This window comes from Oncorhynchus masou, unplaced genomic scaffold (assembly GCF_036934945.1).
Source record: "Oncorhynchus masou masou isolate Uvic2021 unplaced genomic scaffold, UVic_Omas_1.1 unplaced_scaffold_1152, whole genome shotgun sequence".
NCBI classification, from domain to species: domain Eukaryota; kingdom Metazoa; phylum Chordata; class Actinopteri; order Salmoniformes; family Salmonidae; genus Oncorhynchus; species Oncorhynchus masou.
In genome coordinates this window covers 172,653-195,926 of record NW_027001272.1, presented here as the reverse complement: position 1 = coordinate 195,926, position 23,274 = coordinate 172,653, and the positions used below count along the sequence as shown (strand labels likewise).

At 47.1% G+C, this 23,274-nt stretch overlaps 1 protein-coding gene across 1 annotated transcript; it reads left to right on the top strand.

Annotated features, from left to right (window-relative positions):
- The first annotated feature begins 781 nt into the window (after positions 1–781).
- On the top strand, positions 782–22,709 carry LOC135529385 (dynein regulatory complex protein 11-like). The gene is made up of 8 exons (XM_064958157.1): positions 782–2,077; positions 2,538–2,620; positions 6,021–6,128; positions 11,688–11,887; positions 14,565–14,651; positions 19,949–20,126; positions 21,431–21,669; positions 22,322–22,709. Exons 3-8 carry the CDS (start codon positions 6,071–6,073, stop codon positions 22,469–22,471), a joined length of 912 nt encoding a protein of 303 aa, XP_064814229.1. The 5' UTR covers positions 782–2,077; positions 2,538–2,620; positions 6,021–6,070; the 3' UTR covers positions 22,472–22,709.
- The last annotated feature ends 565 nt before the right edge of the window (positions 22,710–23,274 follow it).

The window sequence follows — 23,274 nt, the reverse complement described above, 5'->3', positions numbered from 1 at the left end:
TATCTCAGGTTGTATATGCCCTGCACATTCCCCTCCCCCATATCTCAGTTTGTATATGCCCTGCACATTCCCCTCCCCCATATCTCAGTTTGTATATGCCCTGCACATTCCCCTCCCCCATATCTCAGTTTGTATATGCCCTGCACATTCCCCTCCCCCATATCTCAGTTTGTATATGTCCTGCACATTCCCCTCCCCCATATCTCAGTTTGTATAATGTCCTGCACATTCCCCTCCCCCATATCTCAGTTTGTATATGCCCTGCACATTCTCCTCCCCCATATCTCAGTTTGTATATGTCCTGCACATTCCCCTCCCCATATCTCAGTTTGTATATGCCCTGCAAATTCTCCTCCCCCATATCTCAATTTGTGCCAAATCAAACATTTTGATAATAAAATAAACCATATATTGTGTTCACAGGTGATAGAAAAGAGCAGAAACACTGAACCTGTCCGTTCAGACCCCAGTCCTACCTACCTACAGGTTATGGCAAATATGTTGTTTTAGTATTTCTCCAGGAAAACTTCTATGTCAAAGATAAAAAACAAAAGCACTATAGTAAATACTACAGTCCACTGCAAAAACACCACAGTAAATACTACAGTATACTACAGTCCACAAAAACACTACAGTAAATACTACAGTATACTACAGTCCACAAAAACACTACAGTAAATTCTACAGTATACTACAGTCCACAAAAACACTACAGTAAATTCTACAGTATACTACAGTCCACAAAAACACTACAGTAAATACTAGAGTATACTACAGTCCACAAAAACACTATAGTATATACTATTTATTTTACTGCAGTATTTATATAGTAAACTGTATATACTACTACTAATAATACTAAGCAACAAGGCATGAGGAGGTTTGGTATATGGTTAATAAACCACGGCTCTGTGCTGTTCTAACGCATGACACAATGCGGAGTGCCTGGGCACATCCCTTAGCCATGGTATATTGGCCATATACCACAAACCACAAGGTGCCTTATTGCTATTATAAACTGGCTAACAACGTAATTAGAGCAGTAAAAATAAATGTTTTGTCATCCACCTGGTATACGGTCTGATATAACACAGCTGTCGGCCAATCAGCAATCAGGGCTCAAACCACCCAGTTTATACTACAGTATTTTTTCATGTGGATCTCCAAAGACATATTTGGCAGAATATTTTGTGATTTACCTCAGCCAGAGTAGCTGAGCGTGTTGATTATTGAATCAGTAGGCCTGTTTATCTCTTGTTTGTGTCCATACTGTAATGACAGTAATGTGGTAAACAAAGAATGTCAAATCCCAAACCACCCAACATCACCATAGCTCCTTCTTTGAGAGGTGTTCATTTATGGTTTGCTGCCAGCACTGTAGGCTACGATTAAACATAGTTTCACAGTGGTCCAAAATTCCTGAAGAAATAGAGGGGAATTCTTAAATATTTCTGTGAGAGGAACACCCTCTCATAGCAACAGGGAGGTGGTGTATTTACTAAATGAAAGAACACATGTATTTTGGTTCATAGGTTGTGTAAGATCATCTCTCCAGGAGTGTTATTATAGACCAGGAACATGTTGTTATCCCCAAAGACTGTGACTCAGTTGTTCCTTTCTGATGGTTTTTTCTGAACTCAACATCTTCCATGTTGTTCATCTGAGGCTCCCTCTGTATGACGTTTTTGTGGAGCTATGAGCCAGATTCATCTCAATGTTTTCAGCTGTCTTATGTGCATATCTATCTTGTAGGACATTCCTTGGCTGCTCTGCCAGCTTGGTTGTGGTTTTGGAAGAACCCTCAGTTCCAGAGGAGGCTGGTGTGAGGAGCTATAGGAGCACGGGCTCATTGTAATGGCTGGAATGGATTAAATGGAACCGTGTCAAATATATGGAAACCACATGTTTGACTCTGGTACATTGATTCCATCCCAGCCACTACACTGAGCCCGTCTTCCTATAGCTCCCACTACCAGCCTCCACTGCTTAGTTATATGTCTCCATTGTAGAAAAAGAAGAAAGGAAAGAAGGGCAGTAAGAAGAAGAAGAAGAAAGAGAAGGATCTGACAGCCGACAGGTCAGTGTCTGATAATATCAGTCTGCCATATGGAGCAGATGATTGGTTGGCAGAGGGCAGGAGTATGATGTCATGGAGTGACCACCACTCCAATAGGCCTGGTTAATGATTAGTGTGTTTGTGACCTGCTCCCCCGCCCTCAGTTTAACACCATCTTTCTCTCTCTCTCCCTCTCACCCGACTTACCATTCTCTCTCTCCTTTCCTTTCTCTACTTCATGTTTATCTCTCACTTTCATTGCCCTTTTCTCTCACTCTCTGTCCCTCCACACTCTCTCTCTCTGTGTCTGTGTCTTACTCTCTCTCCCTCTTTCTCTCTCCCTCCTCTCTCTGTCTGTCTCTCTCTCTCTCTGTGTGTCTTACTCGCTCTCCCTCCCTCCTCTCTCTGTAACTCTCTCTGTGTCTCTCTCCTTCTCTCTCTCTCTCTCTGTCTCTGTCTCTCTCTCTCTGTCTCTCTCTAGAACCCTTGAGTCTCTGTATGAAGAGCTGGTGCTGGAAGGCTTCTTGATTAGACCCTTGAACATCAAGCTCTCTGAGTACATTGGTACGGTACTGACATCTCACACACACATGCACACAGCGCGGAAACTATTCAGACCCAATTTTTGTCACATTTTGTTACCTTTTTTCCCCCTCATCAATCTACATACAATAGCCCATAATGACAAAGCAAAAACAGGTTTTTAGAAATGATTGCAGATGTATTAAAAAAATGAATAAAACTGAAATATCACATTTACATAACTATTCAGACCCTTTACTCAGTACTTTGTTGAAGCACCGTAGCACCGTCAGTGATTACAGTCTCAAGTCTTCTTGGCACACCTGTATTTGGAGAGTTTCTCTCATTCTTCTCTGCAAATACTCTCAAGCTCAGTCAGGTTGGATGGGGAGCGTCGCTGCACAGCTATTTTCAGGTCTCTCCAGAGATGTTTGATTGGGTTCAAGACCGGGCTCTGGCTGGGCCACTCAAGAACATTCAGAGACTTGTCCCGAAGCCATTCCTGTGTTGTCTTTGCTGTGTTCTTAGGGTCGTTGTCCTGTTGGAAGGTGAACCTTTGCCCCAGTCTGAGGTCCTGAGCGCTCTGGAGCAGGTTTTCATCATGGATCTCTCTGATCTCTATCTCATCAAGGATCGCTCCGTTCTTCTTTCCCTCGATCCTGACTAGTCTCCCAGTCCCTGCCGCTGAAAAACATCCACACAGCATGATGCTGCCACCACCATGCTTCACCGTAAGGATGTTATCAGGTTTCCTCCAGACGTGATGCTTGGCATTCAGGTTTCATCAGACCAAAGAATCTTGTTTCTCATGGTCTGAGAGTCTTTAGGTGCCTTTTGGAAAACTCCAAGCAGGCTGTCATGTGCCTTTTACTGAGGAGTGGCTTCCGTCTGGCCACTCTACCATAAAGGCATGAATGGTGGAGTGCTGCAGAGATGGGAGAACCTTCCAGAAAGACAACCATCTCCAAAGAGGAACTCTGGCCCTTCTCCCCTGATTGCTGAGTTTGGCTGGACGGCCAGCTCCAGGAATAGGCTTGGTGATTCCATTTTTTTCCATTTAAGATTGATGGAGGCCACTGTGTTCTTGAGGATCTTCAATGATAAAAAAATGTTTTGGTACCCTTCCCCAGATCTGTGCCTCAACACAATCCTTTCTCAGAGCTCTGCAGACATTTCCTTCAACCTCATGGCTTGGTTTTTGCTCTGACATGCACTGTCAACTGTGGGACCTTATATAGACAGGTGTGTGCCTTTCCAAAACATGTCCAATCAATTGAATTTACCACAGGTGGACTCCAATCAAGTTGTAGAAACATCTGAAGGAGGATCAATGGAAACAGGATGCACCTGAGCTCAACTTTGAGTCTCATAGCAAAGTGTTCGAATACTTATGTAAATAAGGTATTTCTGCTATGTATTTCATATACATTTTCCAAAAATGTCTAAAAACCTGTTTTTGCTTTGTATTTATGGGGTATTGTGTGTGTATATATACATTTTAGAATAAGGCTGTAACGTATCAAAATGTGGAAGAAGTCAAGGGGTCTGAATACCTTCCCAATGCGCTGTACATATAAAATGTTGGTGACTTAGGTCTGGCTTCAGTCAATTGGATAATCCTTAGTCACAGCTATATGAATGTTCATGCATACGTGTGTGTCTGTGTACTTTGGTGTGTGTGTATCTACTTGCTTTGGTGTGTGTGTCTGTGTACTTTGGTGTGTGTATGTCTACTTGCTTTGGTGTGTGTGTAGGCATGCTTTGGTGTGTGTCTACTTGCTTTGGTATGTGTGTCTGCATGCTTTGGTGTGTGTGTCTGCGTGCTTTGGTGTGTGTGTGTGTCTGCGTGCTTTGGTGTGTGTGTCTGCGTGCTTTGGTGTGTGTGTCTGCGTGCTTTGGTGTGTGTGTAGGCATGCTTTGGTGTGTGTCTACTTGCTTTGGTGTGTGTGTCTGCGTGCTTTGGTGTGTGTGTCTGCGTGCTTTGGTGTGTGTGTCTGCGTGCTTTGGTGTGTGTGTCTGCGTGCTTTGGTGTGTGTGTCTGCGTGCTTTGGTGTGTGTGTCTGCGTGCTTTGGTGTGTGTGTCTGCGTGCTTTGGTGTGTGTGTCTACGTGCTTTGGTGTGTGTGTCTACGTACTCTGGTGTGTGTGTGTCTGTGTACTTTGGTGTGTGTCTGTGTACTTTGGTGTGTGTGTGTCTGTGTACTTTGGTGTGTGTGTGTGTCTGCATGCTTTGTTGTGTGTGTGTGTCTGCATGCTTTGGTGTGTGTGTCTGCATGCTTTGGTGTGTGTGTCTGCATGCTTTGGTGTGTGTGTCTGCATGCTTTGGTGTGTGTGTGTGTGTGTCTGCATGCTTTGGTGTGTGTGTGTCTGCGTGCTTTGGTGTGTGTGTCTGCGTGCTTTGGTGTGTGTGTCTGCGTGCTTTGGTGTTTGTATGAAAAGGTGTGTTTGCTCACGAGTGTCTAGTAGGGCCAGCTGGATATCAGACAGGGAGCCTGCCTCATCTCCACAGGGATTTATGACTCAATATCCCACTCTGTGCCTCATTCCCTCCCTGCCTCCCGCCCTAGATGTCTCGCTGCGGCCATGTTGCAATAAGGGTCAGGATGACACCACACTCTATCATGTTGAACAGACAGACACACACGCCTGGCTCCCCAAAACCAGTTACTGTTGGTTTCAATTATATCCACATACAGTGCCTTTGATGTTGGGAGGGAGTTTGGAATGGTTGAGGAGGAGAGTCCGGCAAGGGGGACAGAGAAATAGATGTTGATGTCTTGTCTATGATAGTGGCCGAAATATACCTTCCCTTATTTCAGTTCCAGACACAGTATAGCTCGATGCCTTGATGCCTAGAGGCTCCTGAAATACAGCCAATTAATGTCTATGTTGCATTAGTACAGGTTTCTGCTGAGTTGATTTATGTCTGAAGATATGCATCAGCCAATGTACAAAGAGCAAATTCCATACCTCAAAGAACAAGACTATTGTCTGATGGATGTCTGACTTCTCTCCCTCCCCCTTCCCCCTTCTCTCTCTCTCTACCTCCCCCTCCCTCCCTCCCTCCCTCCCTCCCCATCCCTCCCTCGTCTCTCCCTCCCCCTACCTCCCTCCCTACCTCCCTCCCTCCCTCGTCTCTCCCTCCCCCTCCCTCCCTCCCTCCCTACCTCCCTCCCTCCCTCGTCTCTCCCTCCCCATCCCTCCCTCCCCCTCCCCCTCCCTCCCCTCCCTCCCTCCCCCTCCCTCCCTCTCCCCCTCCCCATCCCTCCCTCCCTCCCTCCCTCCCCATCCCTCCCTCCCCCTCGTCTCTCCCTCCCCTTCCCCCTCCCTCCCCCTACCTCCCTCCCTCCCTCTCCCTCCCCCCTCCCTCCCTCGTCTCTCCCTCCCCCTCCCTCCCTCGTCTCTCCCCGTCCCTCCCTCCCTCCCTCCCTCCCTCCCTCCAGGTGAGTTCAGCTACCTGGGTACGACCCTGCGCCAGGCAGACATTGAGCCCATGCCCTCTCTGTCAGACGTCAGACAGCTCATTGCCCTTTATGGGATCCTGCCTCTGGGTGAGTGAGAGAGAGCCCAACCCATCCACTCATCAGTGTGACTGTGATCACATCACCCCACAACCTGGCTAGTCTGATTCATACTTATTGTACTTGCAACACGCACGCACGCACGCACGCACGCACACACACACACACACACATGCACATGCGCACACACGCACACGTACACTCACGCACACGCTCACACACACACCTTACATACTACACAGCATAACATTACTCACTAATATCTGGATGTGTGAGCTGGATCAGTTCTTTTAAAGCCACCTTCCTTTGATGCCATGTGGCCCATGATAACAGTTCGGGTTCATTCGTGATGTCTGTATGAAAGTCAGTTCAGGACTGCTTCCCTATGAAGCACTTTAACTGCGAGGATAGGTACAAGAAATTGACCATGACCACCTCATAATCCACTTCACTCCCTGCCCATGTCTCCCTGCTTTAGCAGGATTAAGGGGGGGGGGGGGCTTTGATCCTTCAGCCACTCTCTCCTGGCTGATCTTTTCTGTCACTGTCTCTGCCACCACTATGCTACAGCTGCAGAACACAGGGGAGTCGGGTAACAGTGGTCCAGAACCCAGAATAGAATAGAACAGCACAGAGAATAACATAGAATACTAGATGAAAGTAGAACTGAATAGAACAGAATAGAACAGAAATACAGAATACAAATACAGAACAGAAATACAGAACAGAATAGAATATTCCACACCACGAGATCATCTAGAAGCAGCTAGTGGGCTGAAGCTAATCCAGGGATCCTAATAGAATACAGCTCACTGAAGTTCACCCCAACCCTGAAGGGACGTGATCTTTCTCCCCAACACGTCTCATGTCACCTGGCGTTAAGACCCATTTCCATCCCATCCCCCTACACCAGCGTCGTGGACCCCCAGACGTAGCTCCCGAAGAGGGGAGGGTTACTGAACAAACAGGCCACCCACCCTGGAGAAGAAGATGGTGTCTTTCAGCACCTCAGACCTAATCAAAGGCAATATGACGACCAGAGGCCTGGATGGGCTGGTGTGGATGTCCATCACCACCATCATCACTACCACCACCACCTTCGTCACCTGCAACACCACCCCCTCCACCGCTACCATCCCCCCCACCACCATCACTATTATCATCACCAACACTACCACCACCGCCACTAGCACCCCTACCATCACCACCACCACCACTACCATCACCACCACTAAAACCACTACCATCACTACCATCCCCCCCACCACCATCACTATTATCATCACCAACACTACCACCACCCCTACCATCACCACCACTACCATCACCACCACCACCACTACTAACACCACCACTAACACCACCATCACCACCACTAACACCACCATCACCACCACCACCATCACCACCGCCACTAACACTACCATCACCACCACTACCACCCCCACTACCATCTCCCCCTCCATCATCACCACTACCACCAACACCATCACCACCACTACCATCATCACTACTACCACTACCACCACTACTACCACCATCACCTCCACCATCACCATCACCGCCACCACCACCACCACCACTACCAACACCACCACCACTACCATCATCACTACTACCACAACCACCATCAACTCCACCACTACCACTACTACTACCACCACTACCATCACTACTACCACCATCACCTCCACTACCCCTCACTACCACCACCACTACCACTACCATCACTATCACCACCACCTCTACCACCACTACCATCACCACCTCTACCATCACCATCACCACTACTACCACCACTACTACCACTATCACCTCTACCATCACCACTACTACCACCATCACTCCTACCACCACCACCAACAACTCTACCACCATCACTACTACCACTACCATCACCATCACCACCACTACCATCACCACTACCATCACCACTACTACCACCACTACAACCACCATCACCTCCACCACCACCATCATCACTACCACCACCACCAACACTACCACTACTACCACCACCACCATTACCATCACCACTACCATCACTACCATCACCACTACCATCACTACTACCACCACCACCACCACTGCCATCACCACCACCATCACTACCACCACCATCACCACCACCTCTACCATCACTACCACCACCTCTACCATTCCCACCACCACTCCCACCACCAATTACACCTCCACCATCATCCCTCACTACCACCACCATCACCACCACCACTGTCACCTCCACCATCACCACCTCTACCACCTCTACCACAATTACCATCACCACCACTACCATCACTACCATCACCACCACCACCTCTACCACAACTACCATCACCACCACCATCACTACCACCACCATCACCACCTCTACCATCACCACCACTCCCACCACCAATTACACCCCCACCATCATCCCTCACTACCACCACCACCATCACCACCACCACCGTCACCTCCACCATCACCTCCATCACCACCTCTACCACCTCTACCATCACCACAACTACCATCACCACCACTACCACCACTACCACCACCTCTACCATCATCACTACTACCGCTACCACCACTACTACCACCTCCACCATCACCGCCACCACCACTACCACTACTACTACCACCACCACCACCACCATCATGCCTCACTACCACCACCATCACCACCACCACTACCATCACCATCACCGCCACTACCATTACCACCACTACCATCACCACCACCACCACTACCACTACCATCACCACTACCATCACCACCACCACTACCATCACCGCCACTACCATCACCACCACTACCACTACCATCACCACCACCACCGCCATCACCACCACCACCACCTCCATCGTCACATACTACAGTTTATTTATACCTGCACTGTGTACACACAACACTGCCTAAGCTTCCACCTCTTTTTATGAAATGAATCACAACAGGACATTGTTTTGTTTTGTTGTTCCCGGAACTTTATTGTCATTCTCACCAAGAGTTGGCTCAGTTTCAGTTACTCTGTGATGATTCAGAGATTCCTTAGAGACTGGTTTGGTTTTCTGAAGTATATTGTATATTGGAGGGAGGCTGGCTAGATCGTGTCCTTGGTAGAGAGATATCTCTGTGTGCTCCCTTTGTTAGCGATTCACAGCCAATTATCCAGACGGGCTGCTATCTCATTCTCAGTGGTGTCTGTTATTTTCACAAGAAAGTGACAACATTTGAACATGATAGCGTTCCTTCTTTTAACCTGTGTTTGACCTTATTGTTCAAGCTTCTACATTTCCTTTCCTATGGAAAAGGACAAGTGCACGTTGCACTAGTCAATTGATCAGCTAATCTGTCCCAGATGGGTTAGAGGCAGGAAGGAGATCATCATTAGACCTTAATGGGAGGAGTAGTCTTCTAATCAGTGCTCATAGTGTACCTAATGAACTAACACTGTGACCTGATCTAACAGAGAGTGAACTGACCCTATAAACAGCCTGCAGCATAGAGAGAGAGAGAGAAGAGGCCAGAGCCTGTTGCCAGCTATTGTAGTTTTAATGAGTTCCGGTCAGAGCAGCAGGAGCGGGACTTCTTGGCTGGACCTACCCCAGGGACAGGAGGGGATTCCTGGGGATAAGGGTTACACGGTTGCACCTGCTCTGGGTCTCTGGGTCTAGAGGTTAATGGACGGGTGTTGTGATTGGATGTGTTTACTCTCACGTTCTGTGTCCTGGCCCTCTGGCCTCTGTCCAGCCTGGACTTTTAATCACGGTTAGTATCAGAGAGCACACAATGCTGCACCCTCAGCCCAGCCTCACTGTAACCTCACCGCAACCTCAGCCCAGCCTCACTGCAGCCTCACTGTAGCCTCAGCACACCCTCACCCCAGCCTCAGCCCACCCTCACCCCAGCCTCAGCCCACCCTCACCCCAGCCTCAGCCCACCCTCAGTCCAGCCTCAGCCCACCCTCAGTCCAGCCTCACCCAGCCTCAGCTCACCTCCCCCAGCCTCAGCCCACCCTCAGCCCAGCCTCACCCCAGCCTCATCCCCCAGCCTCAGCCCCCTCAGTCCAGCCTCCCCAGGCTCATCCCAGCCTCACCCCAGTCCAGCCTAACTCATCCCAGCCTCAGCCCCAGCCCAGCCTAACCCCAGTCTCATCCCAGCCTCATCCCAGCCTAACCCCAGTATCATCCCAGCCTCATCCCAGCCCAGCCTAACCCCAGTATCATCCCAGCCTCATCCCAGCCCAGCCTAACCCCAGCCTAACCCCAGTCTCATCCCAGCCTCATCCCAGCCCAGCCTAACCCCAGTCTCATCCCAGCCTCATCCCAGCCCAGCCTAACCCCAGCCTAACCCCAGTCTCATCCCAGCCCAGCCTAACCCCAGTCTAACCCCAGTATCATCCCAGCCTCATCCCAGCCCAGCCTAACCCCAGTATCATCCCAGCCTCATCCCAGCCCAGCCTAACCCCAGCCTAACCCCAGTCTCATCCCAGCCTCATCCCAGCCCAGCCTAACCCCAGCCTAACCCCAGTCTCATCCCAGCCCAGCCTAACCCCAGTATCATCCCAGCCTCATCCCAGCCCAGCCTAACCCCAGTATCATCCCAGCCTCATCCCAGCCCAGCCTAACCCCAGCCTAACCCCAGTCTCATCCCAGCCTCATCCCAGCCCAGCCTAACCCCAGTATCCTCCCAGTCTCATCCCAGCCCAGCCTAACCCCAGCCTAACCCCAGCCTCAGCCCCAGCCCAGCCTAACCCCAGTCTCATCCCAGCCTCAGCCCCAGCCCAGCCTAACCCCAGTCTCATCCCAGCCTCAGCCCCAGCCCAGCCTAACCCCAGTCTCATCCCAGCCTCAGCCCCAGCCCAGCCTAACCCCAGTCTCATCCCAGCCTCAGCCCCAGCCCAGCCTAACCCCAGTATCATCCAGCTGGGTAATTCAACTATTGTTTCCTGTGGTAGGAGGTTAACCTGGCTGAATCAGTTAATACCAGATAAGCAGCAGTGCTGCTGCTGAGGCCCTCAGAGACCTCACAGGGGCTACAAACACCTATAGTGACCGTACGGCTCTGTTCATTCCGCATGGCAGAAGTTCAGCTTCATGCTGTGATTGAAATTGAAAGACAATGTCCCCGCTTTAGACTGCATTCACCATAAACGCTGCATCTGTCGTCTCAATGGGAAATGACCTTCACATCTCTATCTGGAATCTGTAACACTTCAGCTTTCCAGACTGAATGGAGCCCTTAGTCTCACAGGTTCATGGTTACTGCTGTGTTGTCCTACTGCTAGTGTATTCACAGCTTGGCTCAGTGCAGTCTGGAGGTTACATTATACAGTCCTTTCCTGGTCCGGCCCGGTTGCCATCAATGGTAAGAATTACTACCACCTAACCATCACCCTCTATATGTTATTATCCTCTCTCTCTCTCTCTCTCGCTCGCTCGCTCTCTCTCTCTCCCTCTCTCCCCCTCTCTCCCTCCCTCTCTCCCTCTCTCCCTCTCTCCCCTCTCCCCTCTCTCCCTCCTCCCCTCTCCTCTCCCCTCTCCCTCTCTCCCTCTCTCTCTCCCTCTCTCCCTCTCTCTCTCCCTCTCTCCCTCCCTCCCTCCCAGGTTCCCAGTCCGTCCATCAGAAGGCTCCCCTGATGAAGACTCTGCTGCTGGCTGGTCCTGGAGGCGTAGGGAAGAGGATGCTGGTCCATGCTCTGTGCACTGAGACCGGGGCCAACCTCTTCAACCTGTCCCCCAGAAACCTGGCTGGGAAGTACCCTGGCAGGAGCTGCCTCCAGTACCTACTGCACATGGTCTTCAAGGTTTTTGTCAATCTGCTACTGTACATAGTGAGGAAGGCAGCAAAATGGTGCCATGTACGAGGGTAGAGGTCATTGTCTGGTTTGATTCAGATAGTATATGCACACATACTGTATGCCCCACAAAAACACTTTGGCAGTGTACATGATTAGGTATCAGTGTTGTGAATGAAATGCCTGCTGGTGAAGTCAGGAATAAGCTGCACTATGAGCTGCTCTATGTGTTGCTCTGTCAGAGAGAGACGTGGAGGGAGAGAGAGGGGGGGGGGAGAGAGAGAAGGGGCGGGGGGAGAGAGATGGGGCGGGGGGGGGGAGAGAGAAGGGGCGGGGGGGAAGAGAGGGGCGGGGGGAGAGAGAGAAGGGGTGGGGGGAAAGAGAGGGGGCGGGGGGGAGAGAGAGGGGGCGGGGGGAGAGGGGGGGAGAGAGAGAGGGGGCGGGGGGGGGAGAGAGAGAAGGGGCGGGGGGAGAGAGAGAGGGGGCGGGGGGGAGAGATATTTGTCTTGCTTGGACACCTCTCTATGCAGCTGTCTTGAGAGGCAAACAAGTCAGGAGCCCATAGCCACTAGCGACATTGTTCTGAATCTCGCCTGTCAGCACCTCATTGGTCGGCCCCCTCTCTAAGTGCATTCTGGGATCAGGAGCGTGTCCTGACAGCGCTTCCTGCTTGCTGAGACAGTGTTGGTTTCTAAAAGGCTTGTAACATTTGGGTGTGGCTGCCTCCCTCACCCCAAGTTGTTTTTGTCAATGCCAGCCATGGAAACACTGCAAGTTCACAATACTGTTTCTCCATAAGCCTGTGGTGTCATTAACTACAGACTTACTAGCTCTCCTCCCCTATGGGACATAAGGCAACAATGAGCTCCTTCCAACACTCATGGTCCTTGGCCACGTGTTGTGCCTCGTGATACGAGATGTTCATCTTGGCCTGCTCCTCCGTCACAGTTCTGCACCAGGAATTATTCTTCTCCCTGGTAGAGTCCACCTTTTTGGGATAAGGGTTATGGTTAGGGTTATGTTTATGGTTAGGGTTATGGTTAGGGTTATGTTTATGGTTAGGGTTATGGTTAGGGCCAGGGTTATGGCTAGGGTTATGGTTAGGGTTATGATTAGGGTTAGGGTTATGGTTAGGGCCAGGGTTATGGCTAGGGTTATGGTTAGGGTTATGATTAGGGTTAGGGTTATGGTTAGGGCCAGGGTTATGGCTAGGGTTATGGTTAGGGTTATGTTTATGGTTAGGGTTATGGTTAGGGCCAGGGTTATGGCTAGGGTTATGGTTAGGGCTAGGGTTATGGTTAGGGTTATGTTTATGGTTAGGGTTATGGTTAGGGCCAGGGTTATGGCTAGGGTTATGGTTAGGGCTAGGGTTATGGTTAGGGTTATGTTTATGGTTAGGGTTATGGTTAGGGCCAGGGTTATGGCTAGGGTTATGGTTAGGGCTAGGGTTATGGTTAGGGTTATGTTTATGGTTAGGGTTATGGTTAGGGCCAGGGTTATGGCTAGGGTTATGGTTAGGGCTAGGGTTATGGTTAGGGTTATGTTTATGGTTAGGGTTATGGTTAGGGCCAGGGTTATGGCTAGGGTTATGGTTAGGGCTAGGGTTATGGTTAGGGTTATGTTTATGGTTAGGGTTATGGTTAGGGCCAGGGTTATGGCTAGGGTTATGGTTAGGGCTAGGGTTATGGTTAGGGTTATGTTTATGGTTAGGGTTATGGTTAGGGCCAGGGTTATGGCTAGGGTTATGGTTAGGGCTAGGGTTATGGTTAGGGTTATGTTTATGGTTAGGGTTATGATTAGGGCTAGGGTTATGATTAGGGCCAGGGTTATGATTAGGGCTAGGGTTATGATTAGGGCCAGGGTTATGATTAGGGCTAGGGTTATGATTAGGGCTAGGGTTATGGTTAGGGTTATGTTTATGGTTAGGGTTATGATTAGGGCTAGGGTTATGGTTATGGTTTGGGCTAGGGTTAGGGCCAGGGTTAGGGTTATGGTTAGGTTTAGGGTTATGGTTATGTTTATGGTTAGGGTTATGATTAGGGCTAGGGTTATGGTTAGGGTTATGGTTAGGGTTATGATTAGGGCTAGGGTTATGGTTATGGTTAGGGCCAGGGTTAGGGTTATGGTTAGGGCCAGGGTTAGGGTTATGGTTAGGTTTAGGGTTATGGTTAGGGTTAGGGTTATGGTTAGGGTTATGATTAGGGCTAGGGTTATGGTTAGGGTTAGGGCCAGGGTTATGATTAGGGCTAGGGTTATGGTTATGGTTTGGGCTAGGGTTAGGGCCAGGGTTATGGTTAGGTTTAGGGTTGTGGTTAGGGTTAGGGTTAGGGCCAGGGTTAGGGTTAGGGTTATGGTTTGGGCTAGGGTTAGGTTTAGGGTTTTGGTTATGGTTAGGGTTAGGGCCAGGGTTAGGGTTTGGGCTAGGGTTATGGTTATGGTTAGGGTTATTGTTAGGGTTAGGAGATGCACTGTAGTTTAAATGTTACTGATAGTCCAGTTAATGTATGACTTGTGCGCCTGGGTGTTATTTTGTTTGTGTGTTTGTGTGAGACTGATGTTTTTGCTGGTTAGACTGTTTGTTTTGTTGAGGTTACTAATCTTCCAGTATGGGAGAGAGTTGTTTGAACATTGGCCTTGATGTGTGAAATAAAGAGGTGTGTTTCTTTGTGTTGTTCTGCTGTGGCAGGTGGCTCGCCAGCTGCAGCCCTCTGTAATATGGATCGGAGATGCAGAGAAAACATTTTATAAGAAAGTCCCGAAGCTGGAGAAAGAGGTATGTTCTCTACACAACAGCAGCATATCTCAATACCACTGTTCATCTCGTTAACAAAAATAGTGAATAAAATGGCAATTAAAGAGACTATAACTGACTAAATAGACCCAGAAAAAACTGTAACTAAACAAAAAGAAGAGACAAAATGTTCAATTCAATTCAATTCAAGGGCTTTATTGGCATGGGAAACATGTGTTAACATTGCCAAAGCAAGAAAGGTAGATAATATATAAAGTGAATATATAAAGTGAAATAAACAATAAAAATTAACAGTAAACATTACACATACAGAAATTATCTCTGTGACTAAAATCTGTTGGACTGAACAAGAGTTTTTAGACAGATTGAGAGCTTTTCAGTGATACGTACTGTTAATATTAGCAGAACAGATGCCCAGTCCAGTTCTGTTCATGAGTCTGGGCAGACAGGCTCCACTCCGGCTCTACCTCCGATCATACACATTGGGCAGGCGACTCTGTTGCTTCCTCGTAGCTAACCAGTCACCACCAGCCTTCTAGTTAGATACCACCCTTTGCCTGGTTAACAAACACAAGACGCTTTACAAAATAAAAACAAAGCAGCATTAAGTTTAATCGTAAAACAACAGTCTAGCTATGTTTTTCTCTCTCTTGATTATAGAAACACTTTTGAATTTGTAGTCTCGCTCAACACTCACACTTTCCCCACTGCATTTCATAGCCAGGTTCTGTCTCCGACTTCTAGCCAAGTCTCCCTCTTTTCCTCAGAGAAAATGGCTCTATTGTAGCCATTAGCTTTCAAAAGATATGACTCATAATACCAGCACTACATTTGTTGTCTTTCTGTCGTGGCGGGCCGTTCTACAACTAGGCTACTTGCGGACTCGATTGGGACTCGAGGTTAAGTGGATCGGCTACATCACTGGATGTAACAGTCATTAGCTCCCATTCAGAGTCATTAGCCCTCGTACTGTACTACTTCTGGACCTGAGTGTGTCGGTGGAACGATGATAACGATGACACCTCAGAGTGACGGAGGTGCAACACACTACTTTACCAATACTTTACATCTCTCGGTCTCTCTCTCGGTCAATACTTTACATTGCTCTCTGTCTCCCTCCCTCTCGCTCTCTCTCGCTCTCTGTCTCGCTCTCTGTCTCGCTGTCTCGCTCTCTGTCTCGCTCTCTGTCTCGCTCTCTGTCTCTCTCTCTGTCTCGCTCTCTCTCGCTCTCTGTCTCGCTCTGTCTCGCTCTCTGTCTCGCTCTGTCTCGGTCTCGCTCGGTCTCGCTCTCGGTCTCTGTCTCTCGGTCTCTGTCTCTCTCGGTCTCAATTCAAGGGGCTTTATTGGCATCTCGGTCTCGCTCTCGGTCTCGCTCTCGGTCTCTCTCTCGGTCTCTCTCTCGGTCTCTGTCTCTCGCGCTCTCTCTCTCTCTCTCTCTCTCTCTCTCTCTCTCTCTGTCTTTCTGTCTCTCTTTGTCTCTTGCTCTCTCAGACTCTCTTTGTCTCTGACTCGCTCTGTCTCTCTCTGTCTATGTCTCTCTGTCTCTCTCTCTTTCTGTCTCTCTTTCTGTCTCTCTTTCTGTCTCTCTTTCTGTCTCTCTTTCTGTCTCTCTGTGCTTGTGTGTGCCTGTTTGATGTGTACAGTGCATTCAGAAAGTATTCAGACCCCGGGACTTTTTCCACATTTTGTTACGTTACAGCCTTATTCTAAAATATATGTTTTTCCTCATCAATCTACACACAATACCCCATAATGACAAAGCAAAAACTGTTTTTTAGACATTTTGCTAATTTATTAAAGATAAAAAACTGAAAAATGGCATTTACATAAGTATTCAGACCCTTTACTCAGTACTTTGTTGAAGCACCTTTGACAGTGATTACAGCCTCGAGTCCTCTTGGGTAGTACGCTACAAGCTTTGTACACCTGTATTTGGGGAGTTTCTCCCATTCTTCTCTGCTGATCCTCTCAAGCTCTGTCAGGTTGGATGGGGAGCATTGCTGCACAGCTATTTTCAGGTCTCTTCAGAGATGTTAGATTGGGCTCAAGTCCTGGCTCTGGCTGGGCCACTCAAGGACATTCATAGACTTGTCCCAAAGCCACTCCTGCATTTTCTTGGCTGTGTGCTTAGGGTTGTTGTCCTGTTGGAAGATAAACCTTCACCCCAGTCTGAGGTCCTGAGCGCTCTGGAGCAGGTGTCATCAAGGATCTCTCTGTACTCTGCTCCGTTCATCTTTCCCTCGATCCTGACTAGTCTCCCAATCGCTGCCACTGAAAAACATCCCCACAGCATGATGCTGCCACCACTATGCTTCACTGTAGGGATAGTGCCAGGTTTCCTCCTGACGTGATACTTGGCATTCAGGCCAAATAGTTCAATCTTGGTTTCATCAGACCTGAGAATGTTGTTTCTCATGGTCTGAGAGTCTTTAGGTGCCTTTTGGCAAACTCCAAGCAGGCTGTCATGTGCCATTTACTGAGGAGTGGCTTCCGTCTGGCCACTCTACCATAAAGGCCTGATTGGTGGAGTGCTGCAGAGATGGTTGTCCTTCTGGAAGGTTCTCCCATCACCACAGAGGAACTCTGGGGCTCTGTCAGAGTGACAATCGGGTTCTTGGTCACCTCCCTGACCAAGGCCCTTCTCCCTCGATTGCTCAGTTTGGGGATGAGTTTAGGAAGAGTCTTGGTGGTTCCAAACTTCTTCCACTTAAGAATGATGGAGGCCACAGTGTTCTTGGGGACCTTCAATGCTGCATACATTTTTTGGTACCCTTCCCCAGATCTGTGCCTTGACACAATCCTGTATCCTTGCTCTAGGGACAATTCCTTCTACCTCATGGCTTGGTTTTTGCTCTGACATATACTGTCAACTGTGGGACCTTATATAGACAGGTGTGTGCCTTTCCAAAACATGTCCAATCAATAGAATTTACCACAGGTGGACTCCAATCAAGTTGTAGAAACATCTCAAGGATGATCAATGGAAACAGGATGCACCTGAGCTCAATTTTTAGTCTCATAGCAAAGGGTCTGAATACTTATAAATATAAGGCATTTCTGTTTTATGTTCGCTTTGTCGTTATGGGTGTTGTGTGTAGACTGGTGAGGAAAAACATTTATTTAATCTACTTTAGAACAAGGCTGTAACGTAACAAAATGTTGAAAAGGGAAGGGGTCTGAATACTTTCTGAATGCTCTGTATGTAATATCTATGTAGGCTGAATGAAGAATTCATACGGACAGATAATTGTTATATATTCTTATATATGTGTGTTGGTAGGATAAGGCTATGTCTGTTTGGTCACATAGAAGTCAGTGATGTATGTTAAATATAGGTTAATGAGGCAATGCAAATGTGATGTGACTAAAATTAAAGGGTATTTAGTTGACTAAAATGGCTCACTGTTTTTGCCATTTTGACAATAACTAGACTAAATCATTATTGAATCGACAAACACTTGACTAAAACGTAATGATATTTTAGCCAAAATGACTAAGACGAGACTAAATGTAAAAAAGAGTCCAGTGATTAGCACTGCTCAATACCAGCCCTCGACACTCGACTCAACAAACCGGATGCCGTCTATCACAGTGTCATCCGTTTTGTCACCAAAGCCCCATATACTACCCACCATTGCGACCTGTACGCTCTCGTTGGTTGGCCCTCGCTTCATACTCGTTGCCAAACCCACTGGCTACAGGTTATCTACAAGTCTCTGCTAGGTAAAGCATGCCTTATCTCAGCTCACTGGTCACCATAGCAGCACACACTCGTATATCTCACTGGTCACGCAGCTCCAGCAGGTATATCTCACTGGTCACCATAGCAGCACCCACTCGTAGCACGCGCTCCAGCAGGTATATCTCATTGGTCACCATAGCAGCACCCACTCGTAGCACGCGCTCCAGCAGGTATATCTCACTGGTCACCCCCAAAGCCAATTCCTCCTTTGGTTGTCTTTCCTTCCAGTTCTCTGCTGCCCATGGCTGGAACGAACTGCAAAAATCCCTGAAGCTGGAGACTCATATCTCCCTCACTAACTTTAAGCACCAGCTGTCAGAGCAGTTTACAGATCACTGCACCTGTACATAGCCCATCTGTAAACAGCCCATCTACCTACCTACCTCATCCCCATACTGTATTTATTTATCTTTCTCCTTTGCACCCCAGTATCTCTACCTGCACATTCATCTTCTGCACATCTATCACTCCAGTGTTTAATTGCTATATTGTAATGACTTCACCACCATGGCCTGTTTATTGCCTTAACTCCCTTATCTTACCTCATTTACACTCACTGTATATAGACTTTTTATTTTATTTTGTTCTACTGTATTATTGTCTGTATGTTTTGTTTATTCCATGTGTAACTCTGTGTTGTTGTATGTGTCAAATTTCTATGCTTTATCTTGGCGAGGTTGCAGTTGCAAATGAGAACTTGTTGTCAACTAGCCTACCTGGTTAAAGAAAGGTGAAATAAATAAAAATACTGCAGTGCACATTGACAAACAGTGTAATCAAGGGACTTGTTTTGACAAGAATATTTACATAGCAGATTGTCAAGTAACCTTCTCCATTATTGTATTGTTTGTGAATGAACTAAAGTGGGACTCACATCCATTGTTGGGTAACATGGGTTATATGAGATGACAGCTGTGAGCAGTTGAAAATGGGGACATCTTGAATTTACAAATAAGTTTATGCTGCCCTCATGTGGCCGGTCATAACTCTACCCCCTCTTCCTTGTTCTCCCTCTCTCTCCCTCTCCCTCCCTCCTCTCTCCCTCCATCCCCTCCCTCTCTCTCTATCTCCATACCCCTCTCCTCACTCTCTCTCTATCTCCATACCCCTCTCCTCCCTCTCTCTCTCTCTCCTCCCTCTATCTCCATAACCCTCTCTCCCTCTCTCCATACCCCTCTCCATCTCCTTCTCTCTCTCCTCACTTACTCTCCTCTCCCTCCCTCTCTCTCTATCTCCATACCCCTCTCCATCTCCCTCTCTCTCTCTCCTCCCTCTCTCCATACCCCTCTGCTTCTCTCTCCTTCTCTCTCTCCTCACTTACTCTCCCTCTATCTCCATACCCCTCTCCATCTCCCTCTCCTCTCCTCACTTCCTCTCCCGCCCTCTCTCTCTATCTCCATACCCCTCTCCATCTCCCACTCTCTCTCTCTCCTTCCTCTCTCCATACCCCTCTGCTTCTCTCCTCCTCACTTACTCTCCCTCTCTCTATCCCTCTCTCCATCGCCCTCTCCTCTCTCTCTCCTCACTTCCTCTCCATTTCCCTCTCTTTCTCTCTCCTCCCTCTCTCCCTCTCTAGATGGAGCCTAAGCGTCTGAAGAAGGACCTAGTAAAGGTGCTGAAGTCTCTGAAGCCTGAGGATCGTGTTCTGGTCGTAGGGACGTCCCGGAGGCCCTTTGACGCAGACCTCAAGCCCTTCTGTAAAGTCTATAGGAAGATCATCCTCATCCCTAGACCTGACTATGCCTCCAGACTGGGTGGGTTATCTATAGTAGTCTATATTGGTTTATATTGGTTTATAGTGGTCTATAGTGGTCTGCATTGGTCTATATTGGTCTATATTGGTTTATATTGGTTTATAGTAGTCTATATTGGTTTATAGTGGTCTATATTGGTTTATAGTGGTCTATATTGGTTTATAGTGGTCTATATTGGTTTATATTAGTTTATAGTGGTTTATAGTGGTCTATAGTGGTCTATAGTGGTCTATATTTGTCCATATTGGTTTATAGTGGTCTATATTGGTCTATATTGGTTTATAGGAGTCTATAGTGGTCTATATTTGTTTATAGGGGTCTATAGTGGTCTATATTGGTTTATAGGGGTTTATAGTGTAGTCTATATTGGTTTATAGTTGTTTATAGTGATCTATAGTGGTTTATGTTGGTTTATAGTGGTCTATATTGGTTTATAGTGGTCTATATTGGTTTATAATTGTCCATAGCGGTTTATATTGGTTTATAGTAGTCTACAGTGGTCTATATTGGTTAATATTGGTTTATAGTGGTCTTTATTGGTTTATAGTAGTTTATAGTTGTCTATAGTGTCTATATTTGTCTATATTGGTTTATAGTAGTCTATATTTGTCTATATTGGTTTATAGTGGTTTATATTGTTTTATAGAGGTCTATAGTGGTCTATATTGGTTTATAGTGGTGGTCTTTATAGTGGTCTATATTGGTTTATAGTGGTTTATAAGTGGTCTATAGTGGTTTATATTGGTTTATAGTGGTCTATATTGATTCATAGTTGTTTATAGTGATCTATAGTGTTTTATGCTGGTTTATATTGGTCTATATTGGTTTATAGTGGTCTATAGTGGTTTATATTGGTTTACAGTGGCCTATATGGGTTTATAGAGGTTTATAGTGGTCTATAGTGGTTTATATTGGTTTATAGTGGTATATACTGGTCTATATTGGTTTATAGTGGTTTATATTGGTTTACAGTAGTTTCTAGTGGTTTATATTGGTTTATAGTGCTTTATAGTGGTCCATAGTGGTTTCTAGTGGTTTATAGTGATGTATAGTGGTCTATATTGGTTTATAGTAGTCTACAGTTGTCTATATCTAGGCCAACCTGTTGGCTATGGACAGACAGAATCTGTCCAGAATTTTATTCCCTAAAACCACCAGAAATGAGTTGACATGAAAAATACTGGTGGAATGAATTCATATGGCCCACCAGTAAACACATATCTTTAAAAAAAAATGTTGTATTCATTGCCTGCTTCTGGTTTGAACTCTAACCTTTCTATCCCTGTCTGTGATGTGTTCTCCAGTGCTGTGGAGGGAGCTGCTGCGTGGCGGCGGTGCTCGCCTCACCCCCAGCCTGGACCTCAGCTCCCTGGCCAAGGTGACAGACGGCTACACCCAGGGCCACATCCTGCAGGCTGTGAGGCAGGTGCTGACCCCTCGCAGGCTGGCCCAGCAGACTACCAGACCACTGACCGCTGAAGAGTTCATCCCTCCACTGGCCAGACAGGACCCCGTCTACAAAGAGGAGGAGGAGGCCTTTAAGGTTCAGTAGCATCAATCAATTAATCACCTTTGATTTGCATAAATATTTTTTTCCATATGTTTATCACCAAAGTGCTCAGGATAGCCTTACTCCCACAGAAATCAGAGGCAACAATTGGAAAGCTCCTATGTAGGAGGAAGGAAGGGGTTATTTTGCCATTATAACAGTTAAAATGGTCCTCTGTATCTCAGTAGGTGGTGCAGTAGATGGTGCTTGCATCTTAGGATAGTGGGTTTGATTCCCGGGACCACACACATGTAAAACAATAACATGTAAGTGGCTATGGTTAAAAGCGTCTGCTAAATGGTAGATTATTATATTAAAACCTGGTTTTGCCTTTGTTGTGCTGATTGGTCTACATCTATTATCATAATCAGATATCAATTCAGTATTATTACTATTATCATTATTTTATTATGAATTCAGTATTATAATCCGATATCAATTCAGTACTTTAATCATATATCAATTCAGTACTTTAATCATATATGAATTCAGTATTATCCAATGAGCTCCATATATACATTTGAGAGTGGTGCTCCAACAATCACCACATGAGGGTGCTGCATTCCTACAGTTAGGAAGGAAATGCCACTGTATAACAGGTTTTACTTCCTCTGACCGTGGATTGAGGGCTGTGAATGTGTTTCAGATGTGGTACGGCAGGACACCTTTGGGTAAGAAGAGGGCACGGGCGGCCAAGGCCATCGAGGAGGAGGGAGAGTCGGGCAAGGACAAAGACAAGCGGGGCACTGGGAAGAAGACAGGGAAAGAAGAGAAAAGCAAGAAGAAAAATAAGTAAATGTCAGAGACAAGAGATAGATGTGGTCAACATTGGGGAGGTCTACAGATAGGAACTTTCAGGGGATGTGATTTACATTCCTCCTACTTAGATATGATGGACGATACATGTACTACCAGTCTAGGACTGTCAATGTCATGACAACAGTACAACGGTAACAGACGATCATGTTATGATCATAATGACAAAAGTAGCTGTTTATCTTGCATGAGACCAGATATAAAGTATGTGAAATAAATCATTGTTATCGCAGTGTAAATATTTAAGATGGGAATAAGTGTTCTTGATCTTAGTCCAAATGGATCACAGCAGTATAGTTTCATGAGATTCTATTTAGGGGATGTTTATTTTCAGTCTCCGACTATTTTGACCATTAGAAGCTAATTAGCCTTGTTGATGAGCGCTGAGTTGTTTAAACTGAGGGCTCTGAGTTGCAGTGGGGGCGTACTGAGACTCACAACCCCCCCAAAATACACCCCGTCTCATCCGAGCCCCGGGCTCCCCTCTCTCCCCTGTCCTGAGACAAATCATCATTAACCATCCCCAGAACCACGAGACCGTGCAACGATGGAGGGATTCCTCTCAAATGTTAGCTGCTAACCGTAATGATGAAAAAACACAGCAACGGTGCCTTGTGTTTCCTGTCCGTCTTCCTTCTTCTTCTCTCTGCGTCTCTCTCTGTCTCTCTCTCCATCTCTCTGTCTCAGTCTCTCTCTCTCCGTCTCTCTCTCTCTCCGTCTCTCTCCGTCTCTCTCTCTCTCTCCGTCTCTCTCTCTCTCTCTCTCTCTCTCTCTCTCTCTCTC

Bases quoted from the DNA above. Each gene is read 5' to 3' on its own strand.
- LOC135529385 (XM_064958157.1), top strand. From the start codon at position 6,071: ATGCCCTCTCTGTCAGACGTCAGACAGCTCATTGCCCTTTATGGGATC. The intron at 6,129-11,687 runs GTGAGTGAGAGA...CCTCCCTCCCAG, and splicing joins TTATGGGATCCTGCCTCTGG to GTTCCCAGTCCGTCCATCAG. The intron at 20,127-21,430 runs GTGGGTTATCTA...TGTGTTCTCCAG, and splicing joins TGACTATGCCTCCAGACTGG to TGCTGTGGAGGGAGCTGCTG.